The sequence below is a fragment of the Larus michahellis genome, chromosome 2, assembly GCF_964199755.1.
Source record: "Larus michahellis chromosome 2, bLarMic1.1, whole genome shotgun sequence".
In the NCBI taxonomy this organism is placed as follows: Eukaryota; Metazoa; Chordata; class Aves; order Charadriiformes; family Laridae; genus Larus; species Larus michahellis.
The window spans coordinates 119620733-119644994 of NC_133897.1; the positions used below are offsets into that span (position 1 = coordinate 119620733).

The 24262-nt window shown below is 36.8% G+C and overlaps 1 protein-coding gene across 4 annotated transcripts in view; it reads right to left on the reverse strand.

Annotated features, from left to right (window-relative positions):
• Positions 1–1953: 1953 nt before the first annotated feature.
• Positions 1954–24262, reverse strand: part of SS18 (SS18 subunit of BAF chromatin remodeling complex) — a 43429-nt gene continuing 21120 nt past the window's right edge. For 2 of the 4 annotated variants that reach the window (XM_074576873.1, XM_074576875.1), the window contains 7 exons: positions 20521–20742; positions 12524–12691; positions 11691–11795; positions 9485–9577; positions 8638–8760; positions 5860–5993; positions 1954–3665 (listed from right to left, as the gene is read on the reverse strand). In XM_074576873.1, coding sequence (XP_074432974.1) covers positions 3639–3665; positions 5860–5993; positions 8638–8760; positions 9485–9577; positions 11691–11795; positions 12524–12691; positions 20521–20742 — 872 coding nt within the window. In that variant the 3' untranslated portion in view covers positions 1954–3638. The remainder of the gene's footprint in view (positions 3666–5859; positions 5994–8637; positions 8761–9484; positions 9578–11690; positions 11796–12523; positions 12692–20520; positions 20743–24262) is intronic. The other 2 variants (XM_074576874.1, XM_074576876.1) reach the window with 2 other exon arrangements.

A 24262-nucleotide genomic window follows, 5' to 3' on the forward strand; every position in this document is an offset into this window, starting at 1 on the left:
ATTCCCACCTCATTTTGCTACTGGGACATGTATTCTTTTCTCCAGTTTATTTGGCAAGTGTTAATCAGTGGTCCCAACAGAGCTCTGGCATAATTTGTTATCAATCTTTTTTTTTTTTATATTTAGCATTTATTCCTGTTCTCCCCCCCAGTCTTACCTGATTTCCAGTGCTTCACAGCCCACCTCACCGCATACTTTATTCTTATGGTAAAGGCTTCTCAGAGAACTTCAGGCTTTGTGAACATACAAAATAAAATCAGTTCCATCAGATTGTGCTACCACCTTTTACAATAATCCTATCAGATGAAGGGTCACATTTTGGTCAGGTTTTTCTGTTGTTTTTAAACAAACATATCATTTAATAAAAATTAAATAGTATATTAACTTTTTAAAATTTAGCATACTACTTTATCCAGTTATCTTTTCACTTCAGAAGATTTGTTTGGGTCTATCTCATAGGATTTCACCTTTATACTTCTATTTTATGATAGAGCAACTGTTGCCCATGTAGGAAAACCAGCTATTTTCCTTTTAAACTTCTTCAAGGCTTCTGGCTGAATGACACCCAGACTTGCTGATGTAACAATTTCTCTTCATTTTGTAAACTTAAGCATTGCCTCCTTTTTTGAATCTAAAATCTGCGTCTGGGGTTTTTTTTGTGTTGTTTGTTTTTTTTAAATCACATTAAGGTGTTCCAGCATCCTCTGTGGCAAGAACCCTAGAAATGCAATGGTATTTTTGCACTGAAGTCCTTGACACTCTTTAATCAGGAGTATTTTCTTCAAAAAAATCAATTGCTTTAAACATTTAAAAGTAATTTTACATAAGAAAACAAAAGTGGGACTATTTGCAAAAAGACACATTTATCCTACTCTATAAAGTGGCATGTTTGCTTACTTATGTTACAACATTGTGAAGTCAACTTCACTTGAAAGAGTGAGGCATCTTCTCCCTTCTGCGAGTCATTCGCAGAGCAGAAAGGGAAACAAAAGCGTCTGAAAAGGCAGAGCAAAATACAATGGCAAAAATCACAGCGCTATGATAACTAGGAGTCACTTAATTCACTAACTCCTCTTTACTCTTTGAACATTCGTATTGTTTCTGTTCACGTATTTGATTTGCGGTGTCAGTCCCCCTCTCAGGTCTTACTTTCTACGTTCTACATGTAAAATGCCAGATGTAACACCTTTTCCACTACTTTCCTACTGCTTAGATCTTATTTAATAAAGAATACTTACTGAAATGAATGTTGTATCTTGCTATTTCATCCCGGTCCTGTGATGCATTCATGCTTCCTTTTTTGTTTAGGGAAAACTGGTTCTTTTTTAATATATAATTTTAGTAGAAATACTTTCGCGTGGAGCTATCTCCTCTCAAGTTGTTCTGCCGGCATAGTATCAGAGGAATAAGGTAATTTTTGTCACCACCAATTAAAAAGTTTTACGAAACAGGACTGTTATAAAACAATTAAACCTTGCAAATGCAGTAGTCTCTAGGAGGGAAACCCTGGAGGAAATTCTGCTTATTAAAATTGCAATTTTAGTTTCCATTAAAAAGGAGAATAAGACAACAGAAGATGGGCTGGCAAGACAAATTATTTCTTAATGTCAGTTGAGCTTATTTCAAATGAGATAACATATCTACACCAGGTTGGGTTCAACACATTTTTGCCTCCTCAACTCATTTATCTAATTCAGTCATCTTGATTATAGCCTCATGGACCTTCATTTTCAGAGGAAGAGTTTCGTAACAAACAACCTACACAACATGCTGATTACTGAACAGTTAATTCTAATTAACTTGGCTATGGCAAGAGAATTTTGATAAAGTCCTAGAATGCAAATACAGTTTGGTTATTCTGGCCAAACTTCTATAAAATAAAAACCCACAGCACAGTCTCCAGATGAGACATCAGAGTGATAGGGATCTAATTTAAAGAAACAAATGAGAAAATTAAAATCACAAATAATTTATTCTTCCATTAGAATTGATGGAGTACAGTTTTAAATAGCAATGAAGTACACAGTGGTGGAAAATTGGCACAGAACCTACAAGCATTTCATTCATAATAATGTTCCTCATGCCATATCTGTTCAAACCTTGATGTGTATTTTCTATCGCCTTTAAGAAAATTGTTTTCCCTTTAAAATCGACGAACAAATTGCAAATCTTGTCTTCCATGTATAATGCCATACATATTATGAACACCAGCTGTTCTTCTCCCCCCCCCACGCCCCTCCAACATGATCGCCAACTGAAAAAAAATTATTATTTTACTCCTGGGCTAATTTTAAGTTTTGTCCTTTATAAAAGTTGCCAGGAATTCTTGAATGCATGTATTCCTGCACAACAGAATATACGTTTATTTATCTGATACACAGTTGCAGGACAGTCTCCAAACCAATTTTTTTTTGTGTACTATGCTATTGATCGAGGTGCTGCCTCTATCTCACATGCAACACTATAAGCATTAATGCAGTTCAAAACAACATTTGGCATTTACCTCACCAACAGGTTTTCTATTTGATGTTATAAAACATCCCTTGGTCTCACGTTAACCAATAAGAAAAATGGACACGCACAAAAAATGCCCCCTTTCTAAAGATATTAGCTCCCAGTTAGGAAAGTTTAGATAGGCTTTACAAAGTCTTCTAGGCTATTTTGATACATACAAATTATTCAACTAAAGGTTAAAATACACTTATACAATACAGTCCTGTCCTCCATATTCTTTTTCAAGTTCTTTGCATATTCAAGCCAAGTAAAATTAACACTTGTCATTTTCTTTGTTATTGCAATTATTAAGAGGGATTACAGCTTGCTTATGCAAAGCTGTGACAAAACACTTGAGAAATAAAACCCAAACGTTTATCTTGTTACCCAAAAAAATGTTGCAGAAAATTGTCAAACTATGTTAGAAAGAATTTTTACAAAAATGCTTCACTCAGAAAAATTGGAAAGCTTAAAAAATTAATCTTTTCACAATAGTACATTATATTGTCCTTAATCGTGTTCCCATTTAGATAACTGGGATTCTTATTCTTTGTACATGAACCTATCAGTGATGTCTGATGCTCTCCATCTTTTTTCACTGTTATCTTTATTGTACACCATTTCGAGACTTATACAATCAAGCACTTATCATGCCCCAACCCATTTTTAACAGTAGATTTCTTATCTTGCCCAGCGAGTAGTGTACTGTCTTGCATATTCACCACATGAAAAACATAATATACAAAATATTGCTGCTGTAAAAAGTGTGCATTTCCCCTTTCCCCCTACAAAAAAAATCTGTGGAAAAAATATTAAATTCCCATAACCTTCATAAACATACAAAGCTGTTCGCACCTTTCAGTCTGTAACAGTCTATTTGACATACAGTTCTCAACTCACTGCAAATTGTTATGTCACATATTTTCTGTCCAATATTGCCATCTAGAGTAGAGATGTGAAATCAGTTTCTGAGAATCTACAGTCTTTAACAATTAACCCATAAAGACTGTATACCGTAAAACAGCCACAAGATTTTTCCAAAAGCTAGATGGAATGGGAGGTTCTCATCTCAGGAAGATGTCCACAGTGCTGAGGAGACAATATGGCTGCTAATAGATACTGCCTACCGGAATGTGAGTACTTTTTCACTGTTGATAGTTTCCATACTGACCCTAAAAAATAAATTCAAAATACACGATTAGACCACAAGGCATATTTTCCTCTATTAAAAGCTGAAATCAGAAGACCATCCAAATAAGCTATGATGTTAAAAGGTGGAAACAAACAACAATAAATGAGAAACTGGTATGAGTAAGTAGTATAGAGTCTCACCTCACTACAAATCATGTGTGTTTTATTGTAAAGGTAAGACTGATGATACGGATTTAAAGCCAGGAACCTAATTTGATTAGAAGAGTATATATTTAAATGCAGTAGACTGCTGTGAAATTTGCAGAACACCATAAAAAAAAAAAAACAACCAAAAACCAGGAATTACCTCTCACCTAAACTTTGTAAATTATTTCAAAAAGACAAGGTCACCTAAATTCAAAGTAATTTAGGAAACCAACCTGCTTTCAGAGATACCTAAAAATATTCATATATCAAGCATCGACTGATACATGTATCAAAAATGAAGGCACATCCCAGGGAACATAAAGAATCAGTCAACTTATCCTATGAAAATAAATTATTCTATAGATCCAATACATAGAATTATTACCCTTATTGATATTCTCTGTTTCTTTTCACACAATGTCATGTACTGCAGAAGACAGCAGAGATGAAAGCATCAATGCTACCTGCCTACCATCATCCTTCACCACAGAGTTCAAGGCTTGCAGAAGCAAGTAATGTGCTATGAAGCGAACATTCTCCAGACTGCAGTCCCACCACCATTCCATGTTAAGTACCATCACGATATGGCAGTATTTTAAATTTCAGTTTTATGTTGTAATGTCAGTTTTTTCCATTGTAATATGACAATCAGTCTGGAAGAAGAGTTTCATAACAGCTGCCAAATGAGAATTTAAGCAGCACAATACCTATGGGAATGGCTAGTATGAAAGAGTGGACAGGTCTTCTGTAATTGAGTTTCCCAGTGGAACTTAGATTGCACAAGCTGAAGGAGTAGAGCCTATCTACAGAGAGGGTTGCCCACTTCTACTGCAAAGCAAGCTAGAAGGAACTCAGCAAATTGAGATTAGGTTTCCTTGACCCTACATTTGCAACATGCAAAGCATTTTCCTGTAGCTTATTATTTGTAGGAGGAAGTTATTAGTTCAGGGCACGAGCATTTTGTTTATCTGTTAATTAGAAATAATTGCACCTCTAAACTACCACACTGGAAGAGTGTTCTCCTTCTTCCTTGTCTTTTCTAATTTCTGTAGAAAGGAAGACAACTGTTCTCCTTTAAAAATGTGGGCAATTGTGTCTATTCTCACTTCCAAGGGAAAGTTCTTCTTGAAAGTTCAACTGATCTTCTACTGACATATCAGGATTTTATTTAAACACTAGAACCTCAACTTGATCATAAGGTATATTTAGTTACTCTATTTTATTTATGCTGAGGAAAGTAGTAGTGTATGTTTTAATGATATTTCTTAATGACTCATATTGCAAAGATTAGATTTTACAAGTTTAGTACCTTCTACAGGAATAAAACCTCCATTTTATCCTTTAATTAGAAGACAGGTTGTTGGTTTTTTTTTTTTTTTTTTTTTTTTTTTTTTTTAACAGGAGTCCTCCACAACAACTCCAGCCTAGAGTTGTGGTGGTTCTTGCTTGTTTGTTTGAAACTTATCTTAGTAGTGATAGGAAAGAAGCAGTTGATTTTTCAGGTCACTTCTTTCCCATGTTCAGTGTTCCTTTATACTGCTCAGAGAAAATCTGTGCAAAAATAGGCTTCATGTCTCCCCACACAGCTCTATAGCAGAGGGACTTCAGTTGCACACCTAAGGTGGTTCTGCAACTGGAGAGGAGAATTACTGAATTTCTGTTTGTGGTAACTCTGCAAAGTAGTAATGAACAATGACCCACCATGAGATTTAGGAACCTCATCTTTCATATTAGTCATCCACCATGAGGCTACGAAAAAGATCACCTTAATTTTTAAGGTCCAAAAATACTATCTGGAGTGCCTCACTTTGCCAAGTTACATTAAACTGCAAACTCAGAAGAGAATGACTGATCACATCTCCAGATAAGTGATTCTGGGTAACTCACCTGGAAATAAGATGCATGAGAACTGTATATACACACCTAAAGATCATGTCCTCAAATACATTAGTTTAAATGTCCAACAGAAAAGAAGATTATCAAATCAGTGTACAAGAATCACAACTTTCTCATCAAATTGAAGAATACCTGGTCATATCCATAAGGCCTCTGCTGTGGTGGCTGTGGTGGCCCAGGCTGTGTGGGTCTGTATCCCCCATACTGCTGGCCTTGTCCTTGTGGATAATTGGGATACTGAGGTCCTGGACCACTCTGGGAGGGGCCTGGAGATCATTAAAATGTAAGTGAAAAAAGATTGCATAAGGCATTAGGAAGAAGAGAACAGTAAAAGCACAGAATTTTACAACTGGGCAGGACTAAGAAGTATCACTGCTGTGCAGTTAGGTCTCTTCCTACCTAAAAAAATTACTGTGGTCCTCCTCTCATGGCGGGAAGCACCTTAGCTGACAGGGCCTATGCTCCAACCACAGAAGCATTTACCTTAATTTAATATATTATTTATTACCAATGGATGTAGTTCCACATGTGAAGTCACAGGGCAGGGAAGAACAAGGCAAGAAATTACAAGTCATCAACATGAGCACATCCCAGGATTTAGGGATGCACACTCTCCTCCTGCTGTATGCTGCTCCAGTTTCAGAACTTTACCATGCCAGGAGCAGCCAGATGATCAGCTGCGTTTAGCATTCAGACCTTTTCAAAAGACTGGCAGCACTGCACTGCCAAAAAGTCAGTTCTCACACCACAGCAGGCAAATAAATGGGACATCAGACAAGCAAGTTACATGCATAAAATGTGAGATGTGACAACCAGTAGATGCTACTGTGGGATGGAGAAAAAGTACCGTCTACTCCATACTCCTCTGGTCATCTCAACTCTCCAGGGAAAGGATAGGAAAAACAAACCAAACCAAACCCAACTTTGGTTTCAGACTTTTTTTGGCTGTAAAAGGAAGCGGTTCTTCTGTCAATACAAACTCTTTCTGTTACTATTCTCAGGGACTCAGCCTGCCCACCATTGGAAGCTGCACATTACTACCATCAGGCAGTGCAGCCATGTTCCAAACAAAATTAACCTCATCCCTGCCTGCCTTGGGAGAGATGGTGTACTGCGTATTTCAGTGACATTCCACATGGATCTTTCACAGTGGATTTAAGTTAGCTTTTTTAATGCCACCCCTTAAAAATGGGCAGTCAGGAAGAGTTGCAACCCTTCAGAAGTCCTATATTTTAAACCAACCAACCCTTCTTTTTTGCCCCCGCAGAAGAAACAGATGTATTTTAGCAACAGCGTGATTCAGTGCTAGAGAGGGCTAGAGTCTTAGCTACAAGCACTGGACATTAAGATGACATCAGCTGGTAACTCTTTCTGTAATTCTAGATCTACGAGACAGTCAAAAAGACGACCTGAAGAAAAGCTCCATAGGCTATCACCATTTTCCTCAGACCTCAAATCCCCTTCAACTATGCAGATTCAGCTTTCTACAGTAGAACAAAACCTTAAAGATTGATAATAATGACCAGGATGCTGATTTATTTTTGCAAATTAGAAAGCAATTAAATATTAAATTGAGTAAGGATATTACATCCTAAAAAGTGCTGTGTTCAACTGACAAATGAAACTTGGTTTTATTTATTCATGGTAATTCTTTGTAGCTGAATTCTAAATATTGAGTGATAGATTTTATGAAATAAAAATTAAACTTCAATACCTAGCTCTGCTGAAAATAGAAATTCAAAAATATGTTATTTGGGTTTACAAATTACAGTGTGTAAATCACTCCAACAGATTTCTTCATCTTCTTCCTCTAGTATCTCTTAACCTAAATTTTCAGAATAAGTCAGATTTTATTTCTTTACTTACAACACTTAGAATAGGGAGCTAGACGGGCCTTCACTCTGATCTTCATTCTGTTCCTGTGTTACGTTTAGCAGAATATAACTACATGAATATTATTTTAGAACTATCAATTCACCCATAACAAAGGAGAAAACTTGCTAAGTCTCAGTGGATCCTCTTAAAACTTAACTCTGCCTCAACATAACTGGATTTAATGTAAATCTGTCATTTATCTACATGGCAAAGAAGTCAGCCATGCACTTCCTCACATACCCACAATGCCAAAAGTTTTAGCATATAAACCTGCAACAGCGCTAAAAGTTAAAATATATAGATTTCGGAGATTCCTTCTTCTGAAATAATGATGTATGGCGGTACAATATGCAAGCAAGCAAAACTTAAGAGAGCAGTATTTTCTGTATGCTCTTCTGACCCGCAGTTTTCAGAAGTATACACAAAAATGACATGCTACTACTTTAAGTTTCCTGTTTAGGAGGTTTTCCTTGAATCCAAGCACTACATTATCTCACTTGTGGCAGAAGATTTCTCATTCCTGCCATACATCAGGTGGCTTGTACTACCACTGCAAATCTATAAGACAAACTCTCTTGAAAGCTGCATTGGCAATGCTTCTATTAATTTCCTTTAAAAAGAATGATTAATGTATGTTGGATGAAATTTTAAACTATTTTTTTAAAAGATCTTGTTCTAAATGGCAAACCCAGGGATGAAAGGGTATAAATGGCTTTCTGCCATCTTTCTGCCCTCCTGAGTCTGTCTTCACCTACAGAGGACAGAAAAGACCAGAGTCTTTCTAAATTACAGACATCTGTTACAATGTTTTGTAGCCACCTTTTCTATGCTACCACATTGTCCTAAACTGCCAACAAATCTACTTCCCAAAAGATGCTGTCTTCTACACCATCTTGTTTTGTCCCAGTGAAATTGCAGGCATACAGCTTTTTTTGCACAAGCCTGGCCTTCCAACCCAGTAAAACATGGATGGAATAACATGAGGATCTCCCTTGGCCTTTTCTGTGATTGCTGTCTGTGTCTTCAGGTTCTTACCATAACCCTGCTGTTGTCCTGGATACCCTTGCTGGCCTGGATATTGCTGCTGTTGTGGTGGATAACCCTGCTGTTGGGGTGGTCCTTGATATGCATCTTGCTGCTGACCATATTGTGAGTTTCCTGTAAGATGATTGCAAGAAAGCAAAAACTTATAAAGATACCTATTTATTTATTTATTTATTCCTTCTAAGATGCACAGCCAACAACACGAGAACAAAATGAAAATGCAATATTGATTTCAAAAACTGAACAAAACAAAGATAACTCAAACCAAACAGAAGGAATTCAGCCAAACAAACTGCAGTTAAAGCCAATTCTGCAAAGTTGAACTGCAGCATTTTCAGCATCTCTGCCAAACGAGCAAAACATTTACTGGAACATCACAGTCATAAGATCATGACTATGCTAAATAAAATTAAAAAAAAAAAAAGACAAAATTAAGGACAGCTACAAGAGCACAGACTAGCTACACAAGATCAGCAAGCTGTTTCCTAACGGCACTATAATTATACAAAATAGATACACACACAAAAAGATATACAACTGAACCAACAAATTTATGTTTAAATAAAAATTTCCATTGAGGTAAAAAAAAAATCTCTAGGGTGTTTTAGTCATTTTACTGTTGTTAGAAATGGCAAATTGTGGTTATATATTTTAGGTGTTTGCAAGAAATTATTCTGAACGCTTCATGTTCCCTGCAGTTTTCAAGACAGCCAGCAACTAGTATTCTACAAGAGCTTTGCATGGGTATAAGTTGTGTTGTGTAAGAATTTTTGTTTCCGTTGCGGGTGGGGGAGGAAAGGGAATGTATGTGCGTATGTGTGTGAAGGTATATAGATACCTCCTTCGTAGTAATGTTGTGAGGAATCCTCATAAGGCCTATCGTAGCCTTGTTCAGGATACGACGGTTGCTGATAACCGTAATCATTATGACCTACATCAATTCGACAAGAGACAGGAAGAAACGTTAATGGCCTCTGAGTGAAAACCCTAAAATATTTCATTTCTCAGAAAAATGAAAAAAATTTCAACTGGATATACATGAAAAAGAATTTTCAATTGTATTAGCCAAAGACTTATTAATATGATTGCCTTTCATATTGAATTAACATGTGACAGAAAAAAAAAAAAAAGGCTTAATGCAGTAGTTTTAGCAACATCACAGCAAGGGATGGTCTTAACCTTCTGATAATTCTTGTTGGGAGGGGAAAAAAAAAAAAAGTACTTTATCTTTCACTCAAAAAAAAAAATGAAAGCATTTAGGCCTTTCACATGTAAATAACCTGAATTAAATTAGAATGAACAAAGAAAGCAATTATCATACTTTGTCTAACACCTGTTCTGCTGATCTCCAATTCAAAAGCATATGCTAAAAGCAGTGTGAAATATAACAAAGCTCAATGAAGTTATGAACCACAGTCTACACTAAGTTTTGCTTTTAAGTGACAGAAAAATAACATTCTCAAGATTTTCCCTACAAACAGAATTCCTGCAAGTCATAAGAAAACTTTCTGGTTTACATTCCAGTCCTGAGCAGGATTATTATAAACAAACCTTCCTTTTCAGAGACCACAGGCATCTCTGATTAAGAAACCAACATATGCAGTAAGCACCCCACCTGTTGTTGTTTTTAGAACTAATATATTTTGTCTTACAGGTGACCAAAATCTTACAGGTGACGAAATCTTATTACTAACTTGGTCGAGAACACAAACCAAAATTTTGTTTAAATTTGAAATTAAATTATACAAATTATTTAAGTTTGGAATAAAATTTTGGAATAAAAATAAGGAAAAGAGAAAACAGCTCTAAAACTACGTGGTCTTTGTAATTAGTTCTGTACCATATATCATTGATTGAATCTAATATAAGTATATAACCATTAAAACAAGTCTTATAATATATTCTCTTTACATCCTACGTAAGAGCAATAATGAGGTAATGATAAAGAATGAATCTTTAGAGGAATAGCTTTTAGAGAAGTAATCTGATCTGTGCTGTCACAGAGTTGTTGATAATAACATCTAATTGCCCCTACTACAGTAAATTGCCTGCAACCATTTAAAGTTCATGTGTAAAACATAAAAGGTCCAAAATGAAAGCTTAATAATTACAAGTTAATGCAACTTGTAATTCAAACAAATAACTTGTATCCTTTTATTTGCAATGAGTAGTTGCTTTGGAAATTACAAAGCTTTGCTTTGTATACGTTTTTAAAATGTTATCATCTACCACATTCCTTGAACTTCATAAGATACCATTAAGTTGCACACACGGTTATCACAGTAGTCATGAGTCAGCATCTTTGTTCTCCCAGTCTCTGCTCAGCTTAAAAACAGGTTAATTGCAACTTTTCTAACTTATAACACAATCCAATAGCCTTCAGCACTCTAAATTCCAAGAGGCAGAAGGGCAGATTCATGAAATTCAAAGTTACAGTCTTCTCTTGAAAGCACAGGGGGGACTTCTAAAGAGGATTCACAATTACAATCTCCTCAGGGCAAGGACCATTTTATTCCTTTGCAAAAATTAAACTGAAGGCCCATACCATAGCAGCAATAACGTATTTGTGTGACTTACATGAAAACTAAACACCAAGTTAAAAAGTAGAATATTTACAGAAAAAGTACATCTCGTTAGCGAGTTTTTCCACTTCAATAAAATCTTTAATAAAAGGATATCGCCCCCTCTCTTATTTATAATAAAGTTATGATTGTTTTAATTCATGTCAATTATACTAGATATGCTAAGGAATCCTCCATACTTCTAGATAAACCTATTAACAGAACTTCACGTTGAAATACTAAAACTGTTGTTAAAGAGTGTCAAATGGGAGTAGTACAAATTACATGCTTTGAGTAAGCTGTAAAATTAACTAGTCATAGTAACTTAAACTGTAGTAACAATTCTGAATTTGGAAGGTTTTGTAAATGTGAAGCATGATATCCAATTACTATTCTTGCCTCATTCCCTAATTTTGGGCATATAACTACATTAGTATTGGGCAGGTATAGAAAATGGGAAAGTTAACATTTATGAGAGATTACCATCAGGGTAATATTGCTGGTTCATGCCTTCTGGAGGACCTTGTCCACCATGACTGTATTGGTCCCCATAATAGTCTTCCTGGCCTGAGTACTGCTGTGGTGGGCCTGAAAAACCACAACCAGTCAATACGTAAATAACTTGTTTTGTCTGTTATAAAGCCTGCTAATTTCTGATTTTAGTATGAGAAATATTTCTCAAATGTACTCCCCACCCATATCGTTGCATTTCAGACAACATACGTAATCTGGTTTACTTAAAAAAAAATAATAATAAAAAAATGTATCTATCTATATATACACACACACAGTTGTTTGGCTGCACTAGATTGAGCACATATATATCAAACTTCAGTTTTGAGCTGATTTTAGGAAAATGTATATAACAGACTAGGGTGTTAATAATGAAGTTATTCCTTTTCTAAAAGGACTGTCAAAAAAAAAAAAAGAAAAAAGAGAAGCAAAATTGTGGAACACTGTTCCTTTCTCGTAATGGAGCTAATTCAGAAACGAGCAGATACTCCGTTCCTTTTCTGTACCTATCAGTTAAATACTGAAACAGAATTCTGCATCTGCGTATCTGTGATGCGTATTTTTAGATACGTTTTGTCAGAAAACTCAAAACAGAAGAGAAACTTGTCTTCACGTTTCATGGTGATACCAGTAATCTGCTGCTGCAAGAACCACCCTTAAAAGGGTAACAAAAAGAGTCTGCAAACAAAGCCCGTGACACCCAATGATTTGATCAAAATTTGGTGTAATCAAGAAAGCGATTTAAAATAGTTTTAAAGATGGTTATTTAAAATCACTGTAAAAACACTGAAGTGAAGTCCTACCTTGCTGTGGCGGCCTGTACGGAGGAATCTGTCTCTGACCCATCATGTGATTTCCTTGGTTAACTTGGCCCATCATTCCCATAGGTGGCTGCTGCCCCTGGTAATGCTGGCCACCTGCTTGTGGCATGTTGTATTGCTGGGTGGGGGGCTGCTGGTGCATCATTGGACCTGTGAAAGGGAAAGCAGCAAATATGCCTTCTGTAACACATGATTTGTGATTAAACCTTTCAGAGAGAACTAACATGGAAAACTCAACGTTTAAAAATGGAGCAAAAAAGGCCCTGTATTTCTAGTGTTCTCGTAAGGATTCCTTGCTCCTGTACCAATGCAAGTGCAGATGATCAATTCAGCAACCAAATTACAAAATAGAACTCAGCCTAAATAAGGATCCTTTTAGATGATTTATGTTCAAACTACACAGACACTAGTTTACTCATACACAGAGATAACTGAAACGCTTTTATCATTTTTTGTTTGTTTTAAAAACCACCTGCAAAGAAAGTGTAGATGAAAACTTGATGGTGAAACCTTGACAAGTCATAGAAAAACTATTTAACATCATGAACTCCTTGGGGCATAGTTTTAATACACATGTAGTTGTTGTTATAGTCCAGCAATGAGCCACTTAGCTGTTATCACAAAATAAACAATGTTGTTTAGCCTATAAAGACAAACCACTTGTACCAGTGTGTCAGGCAATCACACAATAGACATTATGCAGAAAGGCCCACAGGAATACACGGTCAGCCCGCCACTGAACAGTCCCGAGCAGCCTGTATCAAAAACCTCCTTCCATACCAAGCTGCACCAAGGTTCTATGAGCCTCGGGAAAAGACCAGGAGAGATCAAGTACTGTCCATGTTTTATCAACGAAGAAATTCTAGTTAAGGCTGAACTTAGAGAAATGCAAACTTCAGTAATCAAAACAGACAGTTAAAGAGCACCCTACTGACACCGCACAGCAATGAAAATGATGATTACGCCATTTCATTATATGAGATTGCAGGTTCGGTTGATATAACTTTTAACAAAGAACAGCTTCCTCACTTCCTCTGTAGTACTGCTTCAGAAAAAGAGTTATTCCAATATTAAAAATATGAGGAGGAAAGAGTTGTCACAAGAAGCTAAACTTCTTAAACAACATATTCTTATAATACATTAAGTCAAACTACTTAACAAATATTGCATACTTTATAATGGTGAAACCCTAAGCTTCCCCCCCCCCCTTTTTTTGTTTCATATACTTGTTTTATAAACTACAAAGACAACAAGTAACTAAGTCTCACTAAAAAACAAAACAAATCAAACATCAAACTAGCACAGCCATTCCTTAGCCCCATCCCAGGAGAAAACGGAAAGGTATATGATACCTTTTCTATATGATAGATTTTGCCATTGCATTTAATATTTTTAAATAACTATGTGCTGAAGCACAAGCAGAAAGTCCTATGTAGAAACCGCAGTACAGGAAAGTTACCTAGATACTGACGATTTATATAAGGAAAGGAATACATAGTCACTTGGATCTTGTCTATGTGGGGTTACCAGAGAAAGTTAAGCCAAATTAATTAATGGTACGAATTCAAAGTGCGTTAGTTAAATCCCATTAAACCCCTGTGTGGAATCTCTCAGCGAGAAGTAAAGTGGCCTTAGTTCTGTTAAGCTTCATTTTCCTCTGAAGATAAATATTGGCCGCACTTAAAATGATCCAGTTATGCTTCTACCCTTCAGCATGGCAGTTTGCGTGTCCCAATTTTAAAGTAAAAAAACAGTTTGAGATACTGTAATTATTTTTCACTTAGCAAAAATATATTTCATTTTTTGATCTTGTGAACGAGGAGGTAATTTAGATCATTCCATTTCACTGCTCCTCTGTTTGGAGGTACTGAGAAACATTAGGCAGCCTTGAAAAAAAAATAAAAACTTGTTGCCATAATATTCCTACATCTCAAGAAAGCTTGTTAATTAACAATATTAATATTAGTCACAATACAATGTGATAAAATGTGTTGGGTCCCCATGGTGCAATGTAGAGGTTTTCTGTTTGCTTTTTAAATTAGAACTTCATTAACGCTTTGTAGAGCCACAATGAGAATTCACTACCCTGTATCAGACTGTGTATTGTGTTAATAACAGAGTGCCTGGCTTCCTTCCAGTTTGGTTCACATCTCTCTCATTAAGAAGATACCTAAAAGAAGAACCATGATCTCTACCATCTCACGCAATGGAACCATTTTACGCAGCAGTTTTGAGGAATGAGGGAACTTTGAATTTGTTTTTCATTTTGAAAAATCAAGCCTACAATAAAAGCTACATTTATTCATCATGTAATACTTAATATGACATAAAATTAAACTAGAAAAACCCTTCACAAAACTTAAGTCAAAAACTTAAGGCTATTAGTTCATTATCTTATGACTTTCTAATATTTGTAGCAAATATTTTTACAATCCACTTATAATCCAGCTCTTCAATTTCTAATCAGGTCACAACAAACTACACTCAGTGGAAGTCATGATGTCTTCCAGATTTGGAGATAAGACTTCACACACAGAAGTTCATAAAATTGTACGATGCAAGGGAATGCTCACTGCTTTCAAAGACTCTCCTTAGAAACTCTTATTTTTTGGTGAATTTCTAGAACTATTTATTCAAGAGAGGACAAAATGTCTGATTTGTACTGAATCCAAAATGAGACCAAGAAAACATTGTGCAGGACTATCCCTCTAAATATGCAAGTACACAAGCAGACTATTGTGTTTCCAAGAAACTGTTGGTAGTACAAAAGCCCTATAAATGTTTCCGTGTATTCAAGAAGGCAGCCTTCACATATTAATATACTGGAAGCATTCTGGGGATAAAAGTCTGAAGAAAAAGATGCTAAGAAGTAATACTGTAGGTCCTGTGAGGAGTGCAGGCCATTTTGGTAGTCATTAAACAGGCACCTGAAACATGTAATGTGCAGACCCAAATCAATCTTCTGGAGTAAATGAATGTATAAAGCAAGCCAGATAACAGGTGAAACCAGAACTGCTCATAGTTCAATTAAAAATAGTCCACATTATCAAGAATACACAACATTTTCCTCAACTGCTCATTTCAAAGTCATCTACACCTACTAAATGAAAAAAACTATTTCTGCTCCAGGCAGTGTCTCATAAGGAGGACTCACATATAGGGAAGAAAAGGTATGTGGAATTAAGTAAAAATGGACTGGTACCTGATCTTCTTATAAATTCAGTGGCCTGGTGGCAGTCTCCTGACAAGAAATGACTTCAGGAAACTGACAACCTAGGCTGCAGACAGGCAAGATGAGAGAAACAGAAATGCAAACCAGAAGTGGGTCCCAAATAAATCTAACAAAGTGGAGACCAGAAGTGCACTGAGGATGAAAGAGCTGCCAAAAAACTTTGCAGTTTAAAAAGGTCTCCTTAGCTTTGTCTCCTCTGCTGAAACTCAGATAGTGGTGGCAAATGCTACGAAAGGACAAGAATAATTGCTGACATGGCTGAAACTTCTGAAGAAGTAGAGAAGTGAGGAGCCACACACAAATAAACTGGTGGCTCTGCTGTTCTGATTAAAGAGCTATGGGAGCAGCTGGGTATAATCAAAAAGCACCAGTACAAGCTATTGTTTCTTCAGTCTTGAAAAATACTTTGGTTTTGTTGCTAAGAGGAGGTCTATTCTTAGGCATTTCACAATGTGCACTCATATCAATAAAGCAATCGGACAGCCACATCTAGAGTACCAGCAGAGTACACTATATCAGATTTACCATGGTAAATGTCGTCATTGTGTCCACTGTTACATAAATAACAAAATACATACCTAGCAATGCAGCAGCCCTCAGTAAAACTTTTCTGTTGATTTTCTTCATGTTTACAAGAAAATGCCTTTTTTTTTTTTAAACATAAGTGATGGTGATGACGCTTGCAAGAGCTAGCTTAACTCCTCTACCGTAGGATAAATTTAACCTTCAATTTTCTCAAGATTCTTGACAAAAGCTACAATTCATATGTACTTCGTCAAATGAACCAAAATCTTAAAGGTGTTTTAACACAAAGGGCAGTTCAAACACTAGCTCAAAAGACTTTGAGGATACAAACGGGTTAGATGTCCAAAAAATTGAGACTGCCCTCCTTTGTCCATGACATAATGGCTACTGTAAGCAGCTGAGGTATTGAAACTAACATCTTCCGCTTATATGGGAATAAACAGATGGCAAGACGTTCACAAAAGGTCCTCAGCCTCAGAAATAATTTTATCCTGATCTGTCATACCCTGAATATGTTTATATTTCAGTTAACATTGAATGTTCCTATCTTTAAGTTCCTTTCTTTATGTGGACAACAAAAGAACAGGAATTCTGCACCTGCCTCGTATCTGCTGTCTCTGGGATGTCTTCATATTTACTTTGTAATTGAAAGCTTTTTGCTTTAATGATTTTTTTGCTTTAATGCAATTTTTTGTAAGTTTATATAAATGAAACTGTCATTAAAAAAAATTTCAGCACTGGACTCAACAATCGGTCTTCTGCAAATGATCAAGTCAACATGACATTCTCATGTAGAGTTCACCTGTTTAAAGTAAACTAGTTCCCTCACCCCAAGCAATGTGTAATGCTCATTAAATAGACTGGGGAGTTTGTCAACTTTGCTTCAAACACTTCTGGCAAGGGAACAGAATTCTAGCAAAAGGATCTGAGAAGGCCAAGCTATGATTTCTTGATCCTTAAAGTATTTCAGTTCTGCTGTTTATTATTACTCTCTGACTGTGAAAGATCTGTTCAAAATAAGTGAGAGGAATTTCCATGTAAGTTTCAGGTTCCACAAAATCATGCTTACACCTCCCCTCTGAAAAGTCAAAAATTGGCAAGACTTGAAATATTTTATTCGACTGCAATAGCTTCCCATACAGAAGAAAAAAAACGCACCCATAAGAAAGGAGTTTCTTCCACATTCACTCAGCTCCTGCTGCTTCCTATCTTTTCCAAAAAGGTAGCCAACATTCCTTGTGGATGTCCCAGGCTGCTACAGTAGCTTTGTAATCAAGAATCATCTACAGAATCTTCTACTTAAAACATTCTGCTTCATAAGCCCAAAATGACTAAAATTCTTCTTTTAACTGGACTGACTGTATAAAAACAATACCACGAAAATTTTGCTTCTTGTATCAGATAGTCCTCTGACTGGCATTTTATAAACTAGTGCAAATCAATAATGAGCACAAAGTGGGGACCGAAAGTAAATCCAACAGTGGACTGCACTTTTTCGTTTTTTCTTCCTAACGCCGTCTGCCTCAAAGTGTTTTGCTAGAAAAAGCACATGACAAAGTTATGCTAAAACTATCCAAAACTTAGATAAAACCTTTCTGCATATTATGGTCTCTTTATCTATTATATGATAGCATCCTTTTTTTCTAAAAGTACTGGCCTCTTTCAGGACACAGTAGGTATTATTCACTGAAAAGCTATTTCAATAATTTGTTTCCTCCTAATTGTTCATTGTGAGATGCTGTGCCTAGTCAAACACTGAAGACAGAATTATTAATTTACTCATGGGTTTTCTTATGGCGCTCATAACTAAAATGTCCAAATCTTCATAATGAATATACTTTCACAACACTTCTGTGAAATCAGATGGTATTATAATCTTACCATCAGATTCATTCCTCTACAGATGGGGAGCCCATGCAGGGAAAGATTAAGGTCAAAAACATCTACTCATTTTTAACAGCCAGCTTGAGATGCTAAGACCTTATCTTGCAGAATATTTAGCATTATATTTAGCTAGTGCTGTTATTTACTGACAGATATAGTAGGATCTCTCATTCTCAATATGGATCACTCCTTTATAAGAAACAACACATGCTTAAGGGTTCACAAATGCCTCCTGACAGCAATACTGAGGTTCAGAAAATTAGGGTTAGATGCTCTATTTACTGTTGGTTTTATGAGACATTTAAAAATTTTAAAGGGGTTAGGGTTAGGGCTAGGAGTTAGGGCACCATTAGGGTCAGGGCTAGGGTTAAAGAATGTAATTTTTCACCTCACTGTCAGAAACGGCCCTCCACTTCTGTGAAACTTTAGCAAAAAAATCAGCCTTGAGGCAGACATTTAGAATGGAAAAAATCTCAGCCTAAAGGGTCAAAATTTGACAAAATTAGAATTACCCAATGTGAAAGCTTATCTTGGCCCTAGGTGCAGGCAACAGTATCAGCTCTTGTTCTAACTAGATATTTTGCTCTTGTTCTTGAACGTATAATTTGGTTAGATACTGCTTTGTTCTTTATTCCCCAAAGCCACTTCAGTACTATTATTTGTTCAGAACAGAAACCTTTTAAGTATCTTTCTGCCTAATTTCTAATGAGCAATTTTCAAGTTTGACAGAGTATTGAAAATACAGCAGGGGAATGAGGAAGAGTAAAGAACACTACTTTGAGATGGAATAATCACTAGTCCTAAATTGTAAGCCAGTCATACAAAGTAAGTTGTTTCCTGTAAAGCGACTCTGTGGATGGCTCCCTCACACATACTGCTGCATATTTATTGCTAACTCTCTGCAACTAAGAGATTTCAACTGAGCATGCACAGGACTTTTCTAAAGCATCTTACAACGTTTACAAAATTACTCGATTGTGTATTGCCCAGAACACACAGATAACTTGACAGTTCAGAGAGACAGTCAAAAATATTCCCACTTGTGAGAGTTTCCTCTGCTACGTGCCTATCTTTTGTTTCCTCTGCTGTTAAATTATAAGGAAAATGCCATTAACAATGTGGACAATGAAGGACTTGGACTTCCACTTTCACTACCGGGAAGAAAGCTGCAGAAACAGCTGCTTTTTCTTGACTCATTTTTGGTCTCTCATTAATTTAGTCTTTTGTCTGTTTTGTACGTTTCTGCGATATTCTGCAATAACCAAACTGATCAGTATGACCTGGTCTGCTCGTACACCTCAGGAACAAATAGTATCTACCTAACAAAGTGGAGCTTTGGTCTCCAATGACAGTACACTGCAATAAGAATCTGTGCCACTGAAGGATTATTTTTTCTACAGCGACCAGGATGCGAACCTTAGAAAAAGTGAAAAACACGTTTTCCTACAGCATCAGAAAAGAGATGAAAACCTTGACCCAAGTCATATCCTTCAGCAAATATATTGATAGAAGTTCATACTTGTTGTAAACGTGGCAGAAGCAATTTTTTAAAAAAATTCTGCAGTATGTCTTCTAACAGGTGGTATGTCCAGACCCAATGTAGTAGCAGACTTAACAGGTAAACTGAAAATACTGCTTCCTGACTTGTGAAGCACATTTGGAAGAACATGCAGTATACATACAATTTAATAATTTGGTCTGCTGTGACTCTAATGTAATATTTTAATTCCGCAATGTCCTTGGCACTTCAACAAGGACCATACTGTCAACAGGATACATCATCTGTTTATGCTATGTAGATATCCTAGATACCAAATTAGTTTTGGATTTTACTATATACACAAGGACATCTCCTGAAAACAGTAGGGAGTAACTGATTTGTTCCTGGAACTGAATTTTATTTCTTTAAGATTAACAGACATTCCACACTAAAACAGCATGCAGCAGAGAACAAAGATTAATTAGGTACAAAAATCTGAGGGCTACCTGACTTTAATTTTTCAGTTTACCCAAGAGACTGAAGAGTAGAGATGCATTTTATCAACTCGAGAAATAATAACACTTAGATAGAAGTGTGAAGTCTGAGAAAGATAAACAGTAGTTCAAACTTGTAACTAATGAAAACAGATCCACTCCTAGATTCTCACACAATACCCGAAAACAGTTCAATGTCTGCAAATAAATAAAAAGTCACTGACAGTGGGAGAAAGAGATGTAGAGTCCTCCAAACATGGGTACAAATGCATTTAGAGAAGGAAATCCAGGAGAAAAGACATTTAAGAATAGTCTGTACCTGAGATGTTTCCTTTTTACAGAAGTTACCAAGCACCTCGCTTACCTTGGTTTGGTTGCATGTTCATGTTTGGTCTGGGACCATAGTTGCCCATCGGCTGTCCCTGGCTCATAGTCATCTGATTCTGCACTGGCATGCTCTGTGAGGATGGCACTGAGTGATTATAGCCGCCCATTGATCCATGGCTACTTGAAGGCATGTTCATGGAACTGTTTGTCATATTGAGTTGGTTAGGTCCAGGTCCTTGCATAGGCATATGGTTAGGTCCTTCAGAAAGGCAAACGGACAAAAAAGGTTCTTCATTAAGTATCATAAATCAAGCAAATACAGTCATACTGAATCGCAAAACTAAATAACGGTTATTAAATACAACTACATTAAAACAAAGATAAAACAGAGTTTGCTCATGACGTCCCAACTTAAATTATAAAAACAGTTAACAACAGTCAAAGTTCAGCTCCACTACGCAATACTTTTTCTTTTGTTGAGCAGCTGAAGCCACTAAAATAAAAGGGGAAAATATCATACAGCTCATCTTATATCCATATCATATGCAAAACTAGTCTTTTTAGTACTCACACAACACACCCCGAATTTCAACATGAATTGCACAGTATCAGTCTACCAGCCAGCTTGGTAGCCCTCTCACAGCTACACATAGAATTGTTACAATAGCTGTAACATTTCTGTTTATTCAAACAAACCATACTAGAGACTTTTCTGAAAGTAACAGTTAATACTTTTTTTCCAAAGTCAGGCAGTATTAACACTGACATGGTACAATACATGTAGAATAAAAGTGGATGAACGTATATTTAACATTGTTTGAACATATAATCTATGGCCAATATTCTGCGACTGTATTTACAAATTACTAGGGTGGGAGATGATGACTGGAAGGACAGAAATCAAATTATCAGCTCACCTCTCATGCTTGCAAAGAATCAAAGGAAGAGCAACCTGTCTGGAAGGCCAACTACATCTCTTCACCCTTTATTTCCCCTCTTCTTGACAACACAGGTTAGAATTGGATTGTTCTCTGAGTTAAATCTACTCTCAATGGGTATTTTTAAAAGCATAAACATTACAATACCACCGGATCAGTTTACTCATTACTTTAGCTGGGATAAATGAGTAGCTACTAGGAGTAAAATTCGTAAGAGGTGTGACTAGATATAAACCTGAGCTGGACAAGCTCGAGAAATGGGCCCATGTGAACCTCATGAGGTTCAACAAGGCTAAGTGCATGGTCCTGCACCTGGATTGCTGGTATCAATACAGGCTGGGGAACAAGGGATTGAAAGCAGCCCTGCTGAGAAGGACCTGGGGGTACTGATGGATGAAAAGCTGGACGTGAGACGGCAATGTGCTTTCGCAGACCAGAAAGCCGGCTGTATCAAGAGAACCATGGCCAGCAGTTCAAGGGAGGTGATTCTGCCCCTCTACTCCGCTTTGGTGAGACCTCACCTGGAGTACTGCATCCAGCTCTGGAGCCCTCAGCAGAGGAAAGACATGGATCTGTTGAAGCGGGTCCAGAGGAGGGCCACAAAAGCAATCAGAGGGATGGAGCACCTCGCCTTTGAGGAAAGGCTGAGAGAGTTGGGGTTGTTCAGCCTGCAGAAGAGAAGGCTCTGGGGAGACCTTATTGCAGCCTTTCAGTACTTAAAGGGGGCCTACAGGAAAGATGGGGACAAACTTTTTAGTGGGGCCCACTGTGATAGGACAAGGGGTAATGGTTTTAAACTAAAAGAGGGAAGATTTAGACTAGATATAAGGAAGAAATTTTTTACAATGAGGGTGGTGAAACACTGGCACAAGTTGCCCAGAGAGGCGGTAGATGCCCCAATCCCTGGAAACATTCAAGGGCAGGTTGGATGGGGCTCCGAATAACCTGATCTAGTGGCAGATGTCCCTGCACATTGCAGGGGAGGTTGGACTAGATGACCTTTAAAGGTCCCTTCCAACCCAAACCATTCTATGATTCCATGAAGTGAAAAAAGTAAGTGAAGTGCACGGATTATGCATATGACAAGCACACGACATGAAGAGTTTACGAAGATATGTGCAACCAGAGCATGTGACAGAGTAGGTCAACTGTAAACAAGGCAAGTGTTGATATACACAGAGTTCATCAAGAAGATACCATTGCTGCCAAACATGCCACAAGTGTTTTTTTAAGCCACAAAACACTAAGAAATACAGAAAACTTAGAAGAGGAACCTAGAAGAAACTATGTCAGTAGAGTTGTAGGAAGATAGTGATTTGGTTACAGACCTCCCTGTGCAAAAAAAAAAAAAAAAAAAAAAGAAAAAAAGTATTTACTTTCTGTAAACAGCTCCCAAGTCCTGCCTTCACTAAAGAAATAGCTGCAGCAATCTAGGACAGGGTGAAGGCTAAAATAAGGACGTACAGAGTTGTACACAAGGTCACAGAGGCAATACCAACTGACCTGCAAACAAAAAGATGTAGAAGAAAAAGATAACAATTATCAAGGAACACAGCTACTAAAAGCCAACATGAAGGAACAGAGAACACACTTAAGAATATATTTATCCCCGTGCCCTTTTCAAGGCACCTTACTGAAATGAACAGGTAAGCATATTTTATCAAGGGAAGTGAAAAAGCTAAAAGGTATCATACACACAGTTCTCTGTTCCTGCAAAACAAGGTGAGCGGAGATTGCTGAATGGTACAAAGGCAGGCCCACCACAAATACAGAAAAAATAACTCAGTGAATAAGATTATGACCATGACAAAGAAATACAGATGCCTACACTGTCCCTTCTTCAATTCAACACTGCCTAACTCTGCAACACTGAGAAAAGAGAGACGGTTTAATTACGAAAAAATGAGATCATCTCTAACCATGATATCATCAATGCGTTAAAGTAAAGCTGAAGTGAAGAAAAGCTCCAGAATGTAGTGCCAAGCAACTCTATAGGACTGCTAGAAGACTAGTTTCTCATCTTCTCTCATAAGAAAAGGAAGACCACACAGGATTAGTGCCAGAAAGTCAGCCACTCCCAGGTCCTTTGTTACTTTTTTTTTTTAAAGGAAGAAATTATCAATAGCAGATTTCAGAGAGCTACCGAAGCACACAGCGGAGTAAGTTTTTAAAAACTGGTAATGTTAAGAAGCAAAATGGGGAAGGCAAAAATCATCACAAGAGAAGCTGAAAAAATAAAACACCTTGTTTAAAAGGCTGGTTTACACTTCATGTCTAGGGTAGCACCAAAACAGGGAAAGTATTCATAAGAAAAAGCTAGCACATGAAACGTCAGGCATGCATATGTTCTGAGGTCAAAATCAGGTAGTTTGTTAGTCAGAAGCTAGAAGACAAAGGAAAAGCCAAGATCATAATATCAAAAAACCTTGCAAATGAAAAATAGTTAAGAACAAACTTTACAAATAATTTTTTTTATAGTTTTCCAAAATATTTCATGCAGTTCTCCTGCACATAAGGACACAACAGTTCACTATTTTTTCTATGTGAATGAATGAAATAGGAAGAGCAGAATATGAATGAAATACGAATGAACGAGACACAAAGTGCTTATCTGCCATTAAAAAAACTGCTTTAAATGCTATACTAATTACAAAAAGTTAGTGGAATAGGTATCTATCTAGACTATAAACAGAAATTCTTTTTTCCTCTTTGCCACTTATGGACAGTATCTTAGTTCTGAGAAGCTGTAAGCCAGCGTTAAGTGCATTTGAGACTACATTTGCAGCAAGGAAAGACAGACTTTGAGAGAACTTGTTGGTAATACACAAGCACCTGTTATTC